We start from the raw sequence: 19,449 nt of genomic DNA on the forward strand, positions 1-19,449 counted from the left end.
GCAGAAATGAATGTTTACGTCATGTAACATCCCGGTGTTTTTGACAGCAGTCACATGACCAAGTCACGTGGCATCCAGGAAGCTAGGTTATTTTTCCAGCTCGACGTCTTACTGCGACGCGAAGCTGCAGATTTTTTTTATGTAATATTTTTTAATTGACACCTGAAAACTGAAAATAATGGACATGTTCGCTGGACTAGCGAAGATGTTGAGGTAATATCCAGCCTTTCGTCTCTCGTGTGACCGTCCGAACATCCCTATGGCATCACCAAGATGCGTTCAGGAGGTTTCCACAGGTTTGCTGAAAACAACCTTTTGTTTTGTTGTCTTGTCATGTGTTGTTTTTGATTTGAGATTACATTTAACTATGTGTGTTGCTAGCCCGAAATAATTTGCACGAATTAACCCGGTTATGTCTTGCAATTTATTGCGTAATATTAGATTTGAGAATCAAGAAATTTCCTGGGCAAACGATGTTCAAACAACATTTCGTGAGTCTGAAAGTAGAAATGTGTTTTGAGACGATATAGGTTATTTGATGACGACAACAAATATGAAACGCAAAAGGCAGGTACTCAGTGAAAACAAACTTGTGCTGACTGTTCCTGTCTCTATAATGTGCGAATTATACACTCAACAGAAGGAAACAACATTCACAGAAACTAAACTGTCAACTTTCAAGAGGCATGACAGAACTAGCTAATGAGTCATGACCTATAATAAAAAACAAAACAGGTATAGCATCAGTATAGTAAGGCACAGTAAACAAAGTACAAACAATATTCCTTCATAATTTGATAGCCTGTTGTCTATCAAGAACTTTATAATTGGTCAGTACATTGTACTCGGATGTATAGCATGGCATGTGAGCATATGTTGTAAACTAAACCGTGAATGGTCTGGTCTCATTGAATGGTGCATATTAATCACTAAAGTATTGTGTATTCTCACTGTGTGAATTAGTGTTGTCCTCCAGAACTACAAATAAAATAGGATGTAGATTATGCAACCAATTATTAGTCTTGTCGATTCCACCTTTTGAGCCAAGGTCATTTTACAGTGGTGTGAAAAAGTATCTGAACCTTTTGGAATTTGTCATATGTCAGCATAAAATCCCCATCAGATGTCATCGGATCTTTGTCCAAATCACACAGATGAAAAAACGGTGTCTGCTTTACCTAAAACCATCCAAACATTTATAGGTTTTTATATTTTAATGAGGATAGTATGCAAACAATGACAGAAGTGGGGAAAATAATTAAGTGAACCATCACATGTAATATTTTGTGGCCCACACTTTGACAGCAATAACTTCAACCAGGCGCATCCTGTAGCTGCAGATCAGTCTGGCACATCGATCTGGACTAATCCTGGCCCATTCTTCTCTACAAAAATGCTCTAATTCAGTCAGATTCCCGGGATGTCTGGCATGAATCGCTGTCTTTAGGTCATGCCACAGCATTTCAATGAGGTTCAATTCTGGACATTGACTTGGCCACTCCAGAACATGGATTTTGTTTCATCTGAAACCATGCTGAAGTTGAATAAATGAATGAATGAATGAATGAATTTATTGTCATTGTCATCATCATCAGAATCATTGACAGTTACAGAGTGTGGGATAGTTTGGCCAGAAAGGAGAAACATTGACACAGACTATGGAATAATTTGCCTGAAAAAGACGATGACAGACAAAGGAAGACTGGAAAAAAGCAATGCTTATCGATACCCATCCCCCAACAGCCCGGGATGCACAGTCTAGCATGTTTGTGTTAAATAGTCCTTTTTTTTTTTTACTCATATATCTTTCAAAAAGTCATTGATTGCCATGGAATTTCGCAATATTGTCAATTTGAGTAGGTTCATTGGATGGGTTGATTTCTAAGTTGGTGTAGGGAGGGATGGCCGGGGGTATCAATGAGGCCCACGTCTGCTGTATCCGCTCCGGAAGATTAGTCATCATCCTCCCTTGCCCAGTTCCCGCGAGCGAGCCTTTCATGATCCCGGATCTCCGTGATGATTTTCGTGACCATTTGAGAGTTGATTTACTTTTGCGTTTTGGATTATTGTCTTGTTGCAGCATCCATCCTCTTTTTAGCTTCAACTGTCAGACTGACAGACGGCCTCAGGTTTTCGTGCAAAACATCCTGATAAACTTCTAAATTCATTCTTCCATTAATGATTGCAAGTTGTCCAGGCCCTGAGGTAGCAAAACAGCCCAAGTTATGATGCTCCCTCCACCATGCTTCACGGTGGGGATGAGGTGTTGATGTTGGTGAGCTGTTTCATTTTTCCTCTACACGACGCTGTGTGTTACTCCCAAACAATTCAACTGTGGTTTCATCAGTCCACAAAATATTTTGCCAAAAGTTCTGTGGAGTGTCCAAGTGCCTTTTTGCAAACATTAAACGAGCAACAATGGGTTTTTTTTTAGACAGCAGTGGCTTCCTCTGTGGAGTCCTGCCATGAACACCATTCTTGGCCATAGTTTTACATATTCATAGTTGCTGTGTGCACATAGATATTGCACTGTTCCAGTGATGGCTTTAATAGTCTTTAGCAGACACGCTAGGGTTCTTTTTTACCTCTCCGAATATTCTGTGCTGAACTCTTGGCGTCGTCTTTGGTGGATGGCCACTACTTGGAGAGAAGCAACAGTGCCAAACTCTCTCCATTCGTGGACAACTTCTCTGACTGTTGACTGATGAACATCCAGACTTTTAGAGATGGCTTTGTATCCTTTTCCAGCTTTATACAAATCAACAATCCTTGATCGCAGGTATGCAGACAGCTCTTTTGACCGAGCCATGATGCACATCAGACAATGGTTGTCATCAAGAGATTTCCTACCAGGTGTGTGTTTTATCGTAGGCAGGGCACCTTTAAACCACTCATGAGTGATTGGGCACACACATGACTTAAAATGTTTGGTAAAATTGGTTTCAATTGCTCTTTAAGTCTACTTAGGCAGAGGGTTGACTTAAATATTTTTCCCCATTCTGTCATTGTTTTCATGCTTTCCTTATTAAAATATGAAAACCTATAAATGTTTGGGTGGTTTTAGTTTAAGCAGACACTGTATTTTCCTCTGTGTGGTTTTGACAAAGATCAGATCACATTTGATGATGATTTTATGCAAAAACGTAAGAAATTCCAAAAGGTTCAGATACTTTTCATATCACTGTACATCAGAGAAATCTTATGGCACACCTAACAAAAATGGCAAAAAGAGTATTAATACTCTAATACTGATGGTCTCATATATCCATTGTTTAACGTATTTTGGTTTTTTTGCTGATAAAAATTCTATTTTATAAATCTTATTTCATTTTGCTTGCCCAATGACAATAAAAGAAAATCTGAGAATCTGAAAAAGGATGTTCTTCTCTTCTGCCTCAGAGAAAGACAGACTACTCTCCTCCATGGGTGTCAGCTATGGGTCTCGAGACCATCTTGGAGATGGATCTATTAGCTCTGAAATCCACCGACACCATGAGGAAGAGGAGGAAGAGGCCCTGAGAAGGAAGCTTAAATATTTCTTCATGAGCCCATGTGACAAATATCACGCAAAGGGACGCAAACCATTCAAATTAGGCCTGCAGCTGCTCAAAATTGTCATTGTTACAGTACAGGTAAAGCAAGACTTTAGCTAGCCTTTTTTTCTTTGTTAAATCTTTTACTGTTGCTCAAAGTCTAAAAGCTTGGAGGTGACCACCTAATGATTTCTTGTATGTTCGATTTGAAGTTTTAAAGTACAAGCCCCAGTGCTGTTATGTCTACTTGTCGACATGATTGAAGTAATGGGAATGTTCATATAACAGTGGGGCAAATAAGTATTAAGTCAACCACCAATTGTGTAAGTTCTCCTACTTGAAAAGATTAGACTGGCCTGTAATTGTCAACACGGGTAAACCTCAACCATGAGAGCCAGAATGTGGAAAAAAAACAGAAAATCACATTGTTTGATTTTTAAAGAATTTATTTCCAAATTAGAGTGGAAAATAAGTATTTGGTCACCTTCAAACAAGCAAGATTTCTGGCTGTCAAAGAGGTCTAACTTATTCTAATGAGGTCTAACGAGGCTCCACTCCTTCCCTGAATTCATGGCACCTGTTTTAACTCATTATCGGTATAAAAAACACCTGTCCACAATCTCAGTCAGTCACACTCCAAACTCCACTATGGCCAAGACCAAAGAGTTGTCAAAGGACACAAAAGGAGACAAAATTGTAGACCTGCACCAGGCTGGGAAGACTGAATCTGCAATAGGTAAAACGCTTGGTGTAAAGAAATCAACTGTGGGAGCAATTATTAGGAAATGGAAGACATACAAGATCACTGATAATCTCCCTCGATCTGGGGCTCCATGCAGGAACTCACCCCGTGGCGTCAAAATGATAACAAGAACGGTGAGCAAAAATCCCAGAACCACACGGGGGGACCTAGTGATTGACCTACAGAGAGCTGGGACCACAGTAATAAAGGCTACTATCAGTAACACAGTGCGCTGCCACGGACTCAAATCCTGCACTGCCAGACGTGTCCCCCTGCTGAAGAAAGTACACGTCCAGGCCCGTCTGCGGTTCGCTAGAGAGCATTTGGATGATCCAGAAGAGGACTGGGAGAATGTGTTATGGTCAAATGAAACCAAAATAGAACTTTTTGGTAGAAACCCAGGTTCTCGTGTTTGGAGGAGAAAGAATACTGAATTGCATCCGAAGAATACCATACCCACTGTGAAGCATGGGGGTGGAAACATCATGCTTTGGGGCTGTTTTTCTGCAAAGAGACCAGGACGACTGATCAGTGTAAAGGAAAGAATGAATGGGGCCATGTATCGAGAGATTTGGTGTGAAAATCTCCTTCCATCAGCAAGGGCATTGAAGATGAGACGTGGCTGGGTCTTTCAGCATGACAATGATCCCAAACGCACAGCCAGGGCATCAAAGGAGTGGCTTCGTAAGAAGCATTTCAAGGTCCTGGAGTGGCCTAGCCAGTCTCCAGATCTCAACCCCATAGAAAATCTGTGGAGGGACTTGAAAGTCCATGTTGCCCAATGACAGCCCCAAAACATCACTGCTCTAGAGGAGATCTGCATGGAGGAATGGGCCAAAATACCAGCAACAGAGTGTGAAAAGCTTGTGAAGAGTTACAGAAAACATTTGGCCTCCGTAATTGCCAACAAAAGGTACATAACAAAGTATTGAGATGAACTTTTGGTATTGACCAAATGCTTATTTTCCACCATGATTTGCAAATAAATTCTTTAAAAATCAAACAATGTGATTTTCTGGGGGTTTTTTTTTTTTTTTTCTCTCTTTACATTCTGTCTCTCATGGTTGAGGTTTACCCATGTGGACAATTACAAGCCTCTCTAATATTTTCAAGTGGGAGAACTTGCACAATTAGTGGTTGACTAAATACTTATTTGCCCCACTGTAGAAATGGTAGTATCAAATCAAATCTATTATTTTAACCTATAAATTCAGTTCTTACAATAGCTATTGTGCAAAAATACAGCCAGCCATACTTTTTAATGGTTAAAATATCTGAACATATGTATTATTGTACTCATTAATTTTCCTACTTAGTTCACTACAGTATTTTAATTTAATAGTTTTTCTTACCTCTCAGTTGGTGCTGTTTGGGCTGAGCAATCAAATGGTAGTGACATTTAAAGAAGAAAACACAGCGGCTTTCAAGCATCTCTTCCTGATGGACTACCAAGACGACACTCCTCAGGCTGTTCACACACAGAAAGAACTGCGTAGCCACATCAACTTCGCTATTGAGCAGGTAGCGTAGAGTGCTTAGTATTTGCATGAAATTGTTGAAATAGTAATCATGCCGTTTTTCATTTACTTGTCAGTACCTAGCTCTGCCTCAGATCTCACTTGGACAGTATGCCTACGTGCAAGGTGTTGGAGTGAATGGAAGTGCTCTATCACTCTGTCAGCGGTACTATAGAAGGGGCACCATTGTCCCCGTCAATGACACTTTTGACATCGATCCTCATGTTGTCACTGGTAGGATCACCTTGATCTATATTATTTTATGTATGTATTTTGTAATGATACACTTATGCTTTGTATACCAAGTGGTTCTATTGCAGGGGTCAGCGGTTGCGCTAGACTTTTTCGTTTTCTGTCAGTTTGACTGACAGGGTCATAAAAATCCGGTCATAATCTATTTTTACCAGTCACTTAAATTTTTAAAATGACTTTATCTTGATGCATATTAATAAAGTAACTAACATTAGTGCAGTCATGGATTACAGTAAGCAGGCCAGTGCTGTGTTTCCATATATATTTTCATTATGTTATGTATTTACAGGATATATATTTTTTTTCCCCCCAAGTGGGACCTTCCATGATCCTAATACATTTAATAATAATAAAATATTACATGATTCCATTAAATATATATATATATATTAATGTATTATGATTACTAAATAAAAATGCACGTTGATACGACGCACATAAAGGCAACTTCAGTTTTTTTAAAAAATCGTTAGAAAGTTGTATGGACTTACAATCCGCTAGCTTGTTGTTTCCCGTTGTCTTCCGAAATACACCTGGGTGACGGCGCGTCAAGTGTTCGTTCATAGCCGACGTGCTACCGTGGTATGCGAGCTCAGCTTAGCAAAAAGAGTACACACAGTGGTGGCACCCTCCATATTTTCCTTGAAATAATTTCAGGGTCTGGCTAGTCTGGTCCGCTTTTTTCGCTTTATGCCGCTTTCACCGTGTTACCAATTCTGCCCTTCTTAGTAATTGGCGGTGTTTTCAACTGCTCGCCGCAGTGAGGAGTGAACCGGCGATTCACTTGATTCGTTGTCATCCTTCATCCTCCACTGCACCAGTCCCTCTTTGTTCACCTCTTTTATCAACACCATCGTCGTTTTGGGGCTTTTTGAAGAAACTTCGGACACTCAGTTGCCTTGACATTTTTCCGAGTAAGGCCAACGACGTCATGCATCAAGAGACACAATAGCTAATTAATATGCTCACTCGCCACACTGTGGTCTGGGGTATGAATTGCAACCTGTCAAAATGACAGATGGACTTCAGTTTTTTCCGTCACCGTTTTAAAAAACCGGTCAACGACGGAAAATATTCAGTTGACGCGACCCCTGGCAGGGGTGTCAAAAGCATTTCTGTCATGTGCCACTTTTTGTTTCTTCTTTTAAAAAAATATAAATGTATAATTCCCTTTAAAAACGGCATGAGAAAGAGAAAAATATTCTAATTTTTAAAAATTATTTTAACATTTTTGTTTTTCATTAAAAAGGAACAAGTGTCTTTATGTATTTATTTTTAAATTTACTTTTTATTTGAATACACAATGAGGGGAAATCAGTAAGCATTCTCTTTTTTTGATTTTTGGATTTGATTTCATTATTATATTGCGGAAATTTTACATGCATTTAATTTTAGCGAAAAATACATGTGATATACAGTACTATCGCAGGCCACCCAAAATAACTGCATCAGGGCCACAAGTTTAACACCTCTGCTGTGGATAGATTTCTTGAACAAATCAGAATCAATAGTGCACAGTCCTCTGACAAGGTAGAAAAATTGTAATCTGCAATTCATACCAGCAAAAAAACTGTAAAACGAATCATTTTATTCATATGGTACCTGTATGAAAGTAATTTCATTAAGAAAATGAATTTAAAGATACTCTACTTTGTCTAAAATAGGCTTTTGTTAATAAATTATAAAAGACTATTGTGTTTGTGCCCATTTTCATCACAAAGTCAAGTGAAATACAATTCACAATTGTCATATTAAGCATCCAAATAAAATCCACCAATGAGGTCTATTTTTAAAAGCTAAATCCCTAAAAATGCAACAACAACAAAAACTTTCATTCTAAATGTTACTAATATGAGTCGGTCTGAGTCACGAGCTGTCACCCTATCTATTTGCTTTGTTTTGGAGCGGAAATTGGAATATATTTTACACTCCTAAATCTTTCTGATGATCTGGCAAACAAAGTGTTTATTATCGCATGGAAAATCCTATGAATAGGGCTCAAAATGCTTATTCTGCATTCTTGTTTTGAAAGAAGAGGATATGTGTGGAGTGTGCAGCCTGTGCTTCATGTGACGTGTAATAAGAGTTTTTTTCCCCTCTTTATACCACTATATTTGGTTCCTCTAAAGCAGATGTGTCAAACTGGTGGCCTGCAGGCCAGATCTGGTCTGATGCATAATTTGGTGTGGCCCGCGAAAGTAATTCTCGTGCATTGACTTAATGTTTTTCGCGAAAATAAAATTCATGTAAAAGTACTTATTTCAAAAGTCTGAGAATATTTGTATTTTTTCCTTTTTTTTATTGTGATAAATTGAATAAATAAGCTATCTACTTTCTTACATTTGTTTTTTAATTAAATGCAAAAAATAAAAAAATAGATTGTTTACTGATTATTTTTCTCTTTTTTTGTTTATTAAAAATTGGAAATAAATGAAAATGAAAACTTAATAAGTGTAGAAAGATAACATTTGTTTTTCCTTTTTTTTCTTTATTAAAAAAATCAAAATAATTAAATATTTATAAAGGCAAACACTGTTTCTTAACCCCCCCTTTTTACAATTAGAATTAAAAAAAAAAAAAAAAAAACATTTTTAACAGCCTCAAAATTTTTTTGAGGGAAGTCATAAATCTCTCTAAACGGTTTATTGACTGTCAAAAATCGATGACGATTCATTTACTAATCGATTAGTCAATTCATCGTGGCGAATAAAGATGAACGAACGTTCATTAGTCCCTCCCAGTCAAAATGGATTGGATGTGTAGTGCCGTCAATGGCAGCCAAATGAGATAAATATTAATACGGGTTTGCAAACATAATGGCCCCCTGAAAGAAATCATAATAACTACAATGTGGCCCACGACAAGGTTGAATTTGACACCTGTTCTGGAATTCCATTTTTTGTGTGCAGAATGCATCGGACTCGATCCTCCATACTACGGCTCTACTCCTAGAAACAGTGACTACAAGAACTTCACTCTCAATTTTTACAAGTTAGATCTTGACTTGTATCACTGATTTTATTCATCAAAGATAAAGACTGTTTCTAATTAACTCATTTACATATCTACGGTGCATTTCATTATTTGCAGGCTGATCAATGTAACAGTTGACTTTCAACTTAAAGCTATAAACATTCAGACCATCATAAACAATGAGATACCAAACTGCTACACCTTTGCTATCACGGTGAGCTTTTACTCTTTAAAGTGAAGTAAAGAAAGTGCTAAAATGTGCTGCGAGTTTCTATATTTGATGAGGGTTTTTCTGTGTATGACTACTAGATCCTTATGGATAACAGAGCTCACAGTGGGAAAATAAAGATCAGTTTACAAAACCAGGCTTTCATAAAGGAATGTAAGGACCCTAACGTGTCTGGACATGGTAAGTACCCGCAAGTAGATTGCCGCAAAGAAATTCTATCTTAATTCATATTTATTCACCTCAAATCTCCTGTAACCACTTTTATTTCTCTAATCACAACAGCGGACAACTACGCCCGAGAGTTCTTTGACGTGTTGGTTGCACTCGTTTGTCTGCTTTCTCTGTTGCTGTGTGGACGCTCCATCCTCAGAGGTGTCTTTCTGCAACACGTAAGCAACCAAAACACATCATCATATTCAGGGGACATATTGTAGAAAAATATATATTTTAAATAGCTGATGTACAAATACGGTAGTTGATTCTCTGGAAAGCCTGCGTGGAAAATTAAACAAGCATGTACTTTATTGTCAGTGTTTTGTATGCTGTCCGTTTCAGAAAATAAGTGTAAAGGTGAACTGTTCTAAATTTTACTCAGATTGTAAGCAGTGTTAGCAATGAGTGGAATCGGCATTTGCTTCTGAGATTTGGTATACAGTACCTGACAAAAGTCTTGTCGCTTGCATACACATGGACCTGAAGTGTCCCTCTAATATATTTGTAATCAATATTTTCTTACAAGAAATGGATCATTTTAATCCCAACAGGTTTTGGAATAACATTTCGGTGCCAAACAAAACTGTTGAAAAGTGTTCTGATGTTTACAGCTTGGTAAAGCCCGTTGAGTCAATTTTTGCAAAGACATACGTCTTGTCGCCTTGCCAAATGATGCACACAATCCCAGATTAGAGCTTCACCTGTTACCAACAATGGCTCAATTAACTCTCAGGTGTGTATAAAAAGAATCCCAGTGCACTAGACTGCCACATCAACTGCAACCTGACCTCTGACAAGATGCCTAAGATTCCTCCTGAGACCAAAGTGTTAATTATCAAGAGCCTGAAGACCAGATCCAGGTGTGGCAGACACCTGGATCTGGTAAAATCATTTTATTAGCAATTGTTTCTACAAAATGGATAAGCGACAAGACTTTTGTCTGGGACTGTATACTAGTACTTTAATGTTCGTCTAAATTGGCAGTGTGGAGGGGGGGTATTTGTGTTTGGAGACATTCCCACCACCCGCGCCACATGCGTGGATCGGCTTAATGGGAAGTTTGGTGATTGAACGCTGCCTGCACGAGTAGGAATACAAATTAAGTTCTTACTACTTTGGGTATTTTGAAGTTTTTTTCCCCCAGAATATCATCTTAAAATATGATGCATCTCAGTTATAAAATAAAAAAATAATAGGGATTAAAACAATCTACTGGAAACGTTGTGATAAATACATATAAAAAGATTGTGTTAATAAGGCAAAAAAAAGAAAAGAATAATAGTGAAATTATTTGTATTGACATCTTAATTAATAAATAATAATGTGGTCTACTATTTTTGCTTATTTGTAAAACATGCAGTGTAATACAAGGATAGCACCGTTAGTTGTTTTGGATGTTCACCGAAATAACTTGCACACAAGTCTCAAAATGCTGTTTTGGTTCTGACCAATTGATGGCGATATTGCATAGTGTAGTAGGCATGGAAAAAATGCCTTTACACGAGAATTTTGTCTTAATAATAAGTCTTTAGAATAGGGCCAAAGAGGCTGTAATGAAATTCATTGGAAAACTAATGAATCCTTAGAGAATATTTTACTTGTAGTATTCTTTAAAAAAAAAAAAAAAAAAAAAAAGCATTGATGATACCCCAAACAACAGACGGCGTGTAAGACAACACCAGTGGTGTTTGTTTCCTTTGTGAAGAAACACCTTCTCAAAACATCCATGTAGGCCAAGGACACTGTTGAGGTCAAAGGCATATCATTTTCAGAGTCTTCAGTCAAGAGTCAACATCTTAATGGATATAAATGAAGCATTCCAGACTTCTCAATTTTCTGAACTGTGCATTTTGTGCAGCTGTTTTAGCTGACAAATCATTTTCAAAACCAATACATTTGGCTTCAAGGTGTATGGTGTTTGCTCAATAATTAAGATAGTGTTTGTATCGCATGAAAACCTTTGAGATTGTAACATACCAGATGTTGACAATGCAAATTACCGACAGCGTACGTTGGTTTAAAACAAATAAAATATTTTTTCAGGAATACGCACAGTTTTTCCAGAGCAGACTTGGCCGTGGTGTGAGCTGGGGTGACAGAATGGAATTTATCAATGGCTGGTATATTCTGCTCATCGTCAGCGACATGTTTACTATCATTGGCAGCTTCATCAAGATTGGAATTGAATCCAAGGTAATGCAAGAGCTCTATAAAAGAAGGCAATCTGCTTTTAGTTGTCTTGATTAATAGTCATTAATTAATTGTATATTAATTTTGTTACAGAATCTGTCGTCATATGACGCGTGTGCAATCCTGCTGGGAACGTCCACTCTCTTGGTGTGGGTGGGAGTCATTCGCTATTTCAGCTTCTTTCAGAAATACAATGTAAAGCATATTCACACTCCGTACAAAGAAATTCTCGCTTCACTTTTGTTGTATCCCTCAAAAGGAAATGACTTCTTTTCTGTTTCTCACTCAGATCTTGATTGTGACCCTCAGAGCTGCCTTTCCTAATGTTATTCGCTTCTGTTGCTGTGCAGCAGCCATATATTTGGGATACTGCTTCTGTGGATGGATTGTCCTGGGGCCATATCATTCAAAGGTAGTGTACACATGACCAGTTATGACACATTCTCACACAAAGCATGTCACAATATAGTATTATACGTTCAGTAATATATCAGCATTGTCACAATACTAACATTTTCAACACAATTATGACACTCAATAAAATACTTACCATTTTCAATATTACATAGATAAAAACCTCAAGATTATTCTTATTGTTTTAAGGAAAATGTAAAAATATTCTCCATTACTATTAAGAGTAGTGCAAAACTAAATTTCCCTAATGACAACACATTTTTGATGACCTGTGGTAGTGCAAAAAAACAAAAAACAAAAACAAATAAATGATTAAAACGTATGTCACCAATTACATTATTTTTAAAGCCCTTGATTAATTATCTTAATTATTAATCATGGAAAAGTTTGCTTGTATTATTTCCTTTCTCCTGCTAGAAGGCCTAAAATTACAAAATAAAAATAGAATATATAGTGCTGTCAAGCGATTAAAATATTTGATCACGATTAATCGCACAAATGTCATAGTTAACTCACGATTAATCGCACATTGATCACAACTTTTTATCTATTATAAATGTCCCTTGAATTATTTTAATACTCTTATCAACATGGAAAAGTGGATAGGCTTCGCTTGTGCACTGCTCCAACGCAGCTTTGAGCTTCCTCATTTTCTCCAGCTCGGTAGCTGTTGGCATGGCGACATTGCTTGGGTGTAGGACCAGCGCGTCTCTCAGATGTCCCGTATTCCGCTGGATGTGCTTGATCATTTCAAGGGTACTATTCCATCTAGTTGACACTTCCTGTGTGAGCGACTCTTTCTTCTGATGGTGTGCGATCTGTTGCTGCTCTAGTAGCTCCACGGCATTTGCTGGTCTGTGTTTGAAATGTCCAACTTTTCGGCATTTTGTCAATGCGCTGTCAAACAGGCTGTTGTGTAAAGAAACCGTGACTGCTCGGTGCACACTGTGTGCGATGCACGGCAAGTGTTCAAAAGGAAGCTGTCTGGCCGCAGCAATCAAGTTGCCTGCACTGTCCGTGGTCAGTGAGACTAGTTTGTGTTCAGTGTTCCAGTCTTTGGCTTACTTGCATGAAATGCGCTGCAACAACGTCGCTGAAGTGCCTCTCTTCGGTCTTCATGACAGTCAAAGCATGCGACTGAAGTTCCCACAGTGGGTCGAAATAATCTGCTGTGACCCCGAGTTGTCATCATTACTGAGGGACGTCCAGTAATCTACAGTGAGCGCGACTATGTTTGTCTGCTCCAACGCGTGCTGTACCTTGGACTTCTCCGTGAACTTTCCGTTCAGAATTGTTTCGTTTCCATTTCGTTTCACTCAAACAGCCTACTCTTTCACAGCGAGTGAGCAGGCGAGATCAAGCACATGCGTGGGGCGTGCCTATTGTTTTGTTTCCGGGTTACAACTTTTTTTCTCACGTTGCAACCAGTGGCCACAGTTTATAAAAACTACAAGTCCAGTTGGTCACAATGAACGTTAATCTCGCGATAAAAAAAATGACTCCGTTAAAATTGATTTTCGTTAACGCATTAATAACGCGCTATTTTTGACTGCAATAATATTTATATATACACTGTATATACTCTAATAATGCAATTACTCACCCTTATTTCCAGCAAAAACGAATGATAAACTTTATTTCGTTTCTTTCAAAATATTGTGTGCAATTACTGCAAAACCTCAAATATTAAAAAACAAAACAACACAAAATGTATTAATTTTGTTGCAGCCACATTGTTGATATGTTTTCCCTTGGAGAGCTTTTAAGACTTTGAAACCATATACTGTACGTATGTTTGTTTTATTGCGTCATACTTAGACTTCATAATGGTACTGACGGGGCACTGGTCGCTAGGCCGGTTAATAGGGGGCCTATCTCCAACACAGCTGACCGAGTGAAAACACAGACAAAGAGCTTTTTACGTTGAAAATTCATGTGAATAAATTAGGGCCGTCAAACGATTAAAATTTTTAATCGAGTTAATTACATCTTAAAAATTAATTAATCGTAATTAATCGCAATTCAAACCATCTATAAAATGTGCCATGTTTATCTGTAAATTATTGTTGGAATGGAAAGATAAGACACAAGACGGATATACAGTATACATTCAACATACGGTACATAAGTACTGTATTTGTTTATTATAACAATAAATCAACAAGATGGCATTAACATTATTAACATTCTCTTAAAGCGATCCATGGATAAAAAGACTTGTAGTTCTTAAAAGATAAATGTTAGTATAAGTTATAGAAATTTTATATTAAAACCCCTCTTAATGTTTTCGTTTTATTAAAATTTGTAAAATTTTCTATCAAAAAATAAACTAGTAGCTCGCCATTGTTGAGGTCAATAATTACACCATTCTCACTCATGGTGTAACACATAAAATCAGTTGGACCCTAGCGCCAGCATAGGGCGCCAAACACCAAAAAACAAGTAACAAGTGAACATTAAACTGTACTGTCATTTTAATCTGTTTGAGCGGGGCATGTGCGTTAATTGCGTCAAATATTTTAACGTGATTAATTTAAAAAAATAATGACCGCCCGTTAACGCAATAATTTTGACAGCCCTAGAATAAATGCGTAAATCCCTCAATTCTTTATAGATATGGACATAAAACAGTCTCGATTCTTTGTTTGAAAGCAAAAAAAAAAAAAAAAAAAAAAAAGTGCAGGTAGCATTTCATTTAAGTAAACATGTTGAATGTGCTGCTCGTCTTCAAGTCACACTGTGGTGCCGTCTTACCACAACAAAGAGCTTTTTACTTTTAAATTCTTGTGAATAAATGCTTAAATCCCTCAATTCTTTATAGATTTGGACATAAAACAGTCTCGATTCTTGGTTACAAGCAAAAAAAAACGTGTAGGTAGGATTTATTTTAAGTAAATATGTCGAATATGCTGCTCATCTTCAAGTCACACTGTGGCGCAGCCTTACCACATCAAAGAGCTTTTTACGTTAAAAATTCTTGCGAATAAATGTGTAAATCTCCGAATTCTATGTAGATATGGACGTAAAACAGTCTCGATTATTGGTTAAAAGCAAAAAAAAAATGTGCAGGTATTATTTATTTTACGTAAATAGTAAATATGTCGAAGGGCGATGCTAGTCCGTAGCACTTACTTTCTCCCTTTGATTTTTTTCACGTTTCAAAATGCATGCATGGTACGAAAAATATAATAATTACCTTGAATCCTCGAACAAATCACTCCTGAGACAATCATTCCTGTTGGTATGCGGTACAGCTTTCTCACTTTTTCAACTAAATCCGGCGTTACATATGCTGTATGCATGTTTATGAATAACTCCTCTTGATGTGGGCGGCCCTCTGCTTGAAGGGGATGCGAAGTATGTGCCCGATGTGACCTGTCAAATACCATTATGAAGTCTATGGCGTCATACTAATATTACATATCTTCAAAAAATTGATGGATAACTATTTGGGAAATTAGATCTCAAGGATGATGGTTTGTTCAACTGTTGTTCAAGTAATTTTCAAGCATTGTATCAAACACGGTAACGTGTTACAATGGTTGCAAGATCACAACATTAATATCTATCACATACTGTAATACAATTTGAATTTTTTTTTACAGATTTTAGGAAGAATCATAGGCGTTAATGAAAATGATTTGCTATTTGCCGGCCACATACAATATTGTGTCAGGCCTGATTTGCCACGCACGTGTAATTGGTCATCTCGTTATTTTTTGGCACATATACAGGTCCTTCTAACAAATTAGCATATTGTGATAAAGTTCATTATTTTCTGTAATGTACTGATAAAAGTCAAGAAAAAACAAAAATCCCTATCTCAAAAAATTTGCATATCATAAAAAGGTACTCTTAAGAAGCTACTAACCTAATCATCTGAATCGACAAATTAACTCAAAACACCTGCGAAAGATTCCTGAGGCTTTTAAAAACTCCAAGCCTGGTTCATTACTCAAAACCGCAATAATGGGCAAGACTGCCGACCTGACTGCTGTCCAGAAGGCCATTGTTGACACCCTCAAGCTAGAGGCTAAGACACAGAAAGAAATTTCTGAGCGAATTGGCTGTTCACAGAGTGCTGTATCAAGGCACCTCAGTGGGAAGTCTGTGGGAAGGAAAAAGTGTGGCAGGAAACGCTGCACAACCAGAAGAGGTGACCGCACCCTGAGAAAGATTGTGGAGAAGGGCCGATTCCAGACCTTGGGAGACCTGCAGAAACAGTGGACTGAGTCTGGAGTAGGAACATCCAGAGCTACCGTGCAGAGGCGTGTGCTGGAAATGGGCTACAGATGTCGCATTCCCCAGGTCAGGCCACTTTTGAAACAAAACTAAAACAGCGGCAGAAGTGAAGCGCCTGACCTGGGCTACAGAGAAGCAGCACTGGACTGTTGCTCAATGGTTCAAAGTACTTTTTTCCAGATGAAAGCAAATTTTGCACATCATTCGGAAATCAAGGTACCAGAGTTTGGAGCAAGACTGGGGAGAAGGAAATGCCAAAATGCCTGAAGTCCGGTGTCAAGTACCCACAGTCAGTGATGGTCTGGGCTGCCATGCCAGCTGCTGGTGTTGGTCTACTGTGTTTCATCAAGGGCAGGGTCAATGCAGCTAGCTATCAGGAGATTTTGGAACACTTCATGCTTCCATCTGCTGAAAAGCTTTATGGAGATGAAGATTTCATTTTTCAGCACGACCTGACACCTGCTCACAGTGCCAAAACCACTGGTAAATGGTTCACTGACCATGGCATTACTGTGCTCAATTGGCCTGCCAACTCTTCTGACCTGAACCCCATAGAGAATCTGTGGGATATTGTGAAGAGGAAGTTGAGAGACACCAGACCCAACACTGTGGATGAGCTTAAGGCCGCTATCGAAGCATCCTGGGCCTCCATAACACCTCAGCAGTGCCACCGGCTGATTGCCTCTATGCCACGCCGCATTGAAGCAGTCATTTCCGCAAAAGGATTCCTGACCAAGTATTGAGTATTGATCTAACTAATTGAAGGTTGATTTTTTTTTGTATTAAAAAACACTTTTTTGTATTGGTCGGATGAAATGTGCTAATTTTCTGAGATAGGGATTTTTGGTTTTTCTTGACTTTTTTGCCAAAATCATCAATATTAAAACAATAAAAGGCTTGAACTACTTCAGTTGTGTGTAATGAATCTAAAATATATGAAAGTCTAATGTTTATCAGTACATTGCAGAAAAATAATTAACTTTATCACAATATGCTATTTTTTTAGAAGGACCTGTAAATGTGGAGCTTGCATGTTCACCCAGTGCTTGCATTGTTTTTCACATTAAAAAAAAAAAAAAACAATGACTCAAGACTTTCAATAGTAATGAAGTTGAACAAACAGCGAATGATTGTCTGGTGACCAATCTAAGGTTTGATTGTTTTATTGTGTGGCTTAAAGTCAGTCGGGAATATAGGCTCCAGTTACCAGTGAGCCTAATGAGGACAAGTTCAATAGGCAGTTGATGCATTGGTGGATATTATGTTACCAACGTTTAAGCTTCAGCTTGCAGGTGTTAAGGTGAAAGACAACACCTTTATCGTGTGCTTCTCAGCGAAAAGAATCTTATTTAATGAATAGGAAAAAAAAAAACGGGAATTAAAATTTTTCGATGTCTAATAATGGAGAAAGACGTAAATAAAAGTCTTGCCATAGTGGCAGCCGGTTTATCAAAAACAAGAATAGTTCAGCCACTTCACTGCAGGTATCCCAGATTGGCCGCCCTATCTTCTGATGTCATTAATACCCATTATCCCTTGCTTCTGTGCTCGAGTCACAGTATGTTGTATGTGCCGTGGGTAAAACTGATGTCACAAATGGCTGTGCTTGTAAGCAGTGTCTTTTTTTGGGTGGGGGGTTAACTCAATGGCTGCCACTGACAGCGATAGACGTCCAATCCATTTGAAGTGGGAGGGTTGACAGCTAATGTACAATTGTTTGACGGACAGCCCTTCCACAATCATCAATGGCACTGTAAGAGTTAATAACATTTTTTTTTTAATTTCCTTTAAGAAAAAAAGGGATGGAAAACAGTAAATATTCTTTTTTTTAAATCAACTTCTAAATTGTTTTTTTAATAAAAAGAACTTTTTAAATTCTTTTTGTATATTTATTTATTCATTCATTTTTCATCTTTTACCATTTTTAATTTAAAAAAAGGGAATACTGGGTATAAGCAAATATATATATTTTTTTATTTAATTAAAAAACAAAGGAAAAAACAATAAATATTCTTCCTATTTTGTAATATTTTATTAATTTTGTTTAAAAAGGGAAAACAGTAAATATTCTCGGAAGGAAGGAGGTCATATTTGATTATGCAAAAGTGAGAAAAAAATCTAAGTCTATTTGGTTATAGTGTTTGTATTAAGTCACACACTCTACTTTGCTGACATCAACCAATCCTGGCTGTCTAACCAATTCATTTCCTAATCTCTTGGTTTTTATACCGTCTGCAGTATGCAGAAGTCCTTTAAATAATACGAGTGCGTATGTTTCTTCCTTTTCATAAACTTCCCTTCATAACCAGTTTCACTCCCTGCCCATGGTGTCAGAGTGCCTCTTTTCTCTGATCAATGGCGATGACATGTTTGTGACGTTTGCTGAGATGGAGCAGACCGGCACGCTGGTGTGGATCTTCAGCCAGGTCTACCTTTACACCTTCATCTCTCTCTTCATCTATATGGTACTATCTCTCTTCATCGCACTCATCACGGGAGCCTACGACACCATTATGGTACAGCCAGTCAATTCCCGAAACATGAACAGTAGAATGTGACCTTATAGATTAGAGATGACACCCACTGTTTTTCTATCTTCACCAGGCTCAAACACAGGAGCAGGTACGCGTCACAGATCTTCACGCATTCATTGCTGAGTGCACGGACACACCGAGCTCTGGGAAGTTCCGTAGTCCAGAGGGGTCTTCGTGCTCGTTCTTCTGCTGCTGTGATTGGTAAAGAGAAGGAGGCGTAGTCTCTATATATTCGTGCATGTCAAAATATCTTATTTCAATATGACACTTTCCATTTAATGTAGACATTTATTTCAAATGATGTTCTTTTAAGGTAAAAATTGTCCGTGAACTCAAATGCGCCAGGTTTTTTACCACTGACTGCAGCTGCTCTCCTTTTTGCAGAGTCCCAGCAGGGAGGAGGATGGTGCCTGTGCAGAGAGCGGCCTGACCTTGAACCACTCAGTCCTCTGTCTCCCTGTGTTTGAATATTTGCATTCCTAATCACACTGTTACAGTAGCACTTTCCGCACAGACTCAAGCCGAATTACCTGCTTTGGCTTTTGTTTTGTGTGAATAATTTATTGTTTTTATATGAAATTGCTTATGCCTGTAAAAACAGCTAATACTT

The 19,449-nt window shown here is 38.0% G+C and overlaps 1 protein-coding gene across 1 annotated transcript; it reads left to right on the plus strand.

Moving 5' to 3' along the window:
- Positions 1 to 59: 59 nt before the first annotated feature.
- On the plus strand, positions 60 to 19,044 carry LOC130904566 (mucolipin-1-like). The gene is made up of 13 exons (XM_057817424.1): positions 60 to 296; positions 3,400 to 3,632; positions 5,635 to 5,796; positions 5,870 to 6,026; positions 8,954 to 9,035; positions 9,135 to 9,231; positions 9,327 to 9,426; positions 9,529 to 9,635; positions 11,503 to 11,652; positions 11,743 to 11,844; positions 11,939 to 12,061; positions 18,615 to 18,821; positions 18,910 to 19,044. The coding sequence occupies exons 1-13, from the start codon at positions 260 to 262 to the stop codon at positions 19,042 to 19,044; spliced, it is 1,692 nt and encodes a 563-aa protein (XP_057673407.1). The 5' UTR covers positions 60 to 259.
- The last annotated feature ends 405 nt before the right edge of the window (positions 19,045 to 19,449 follow it).

Source organism: Corythoichthys intestinalis, chromosome 16 (genome assembly GCF_030265065.1).
Source record: "Corythoichthys intestinalis isolate RoL2023-P3 chromosome 16, ASM3026506v1, whole genome shotgun sequence".
Classification (NCBI taxonomy): Eukaryota; Metazoa; Chordata; class Actinopteri; order Syngnathiformes; family Syngnathidae; genus Corythoichthys; species Corythoichthys intestinalis.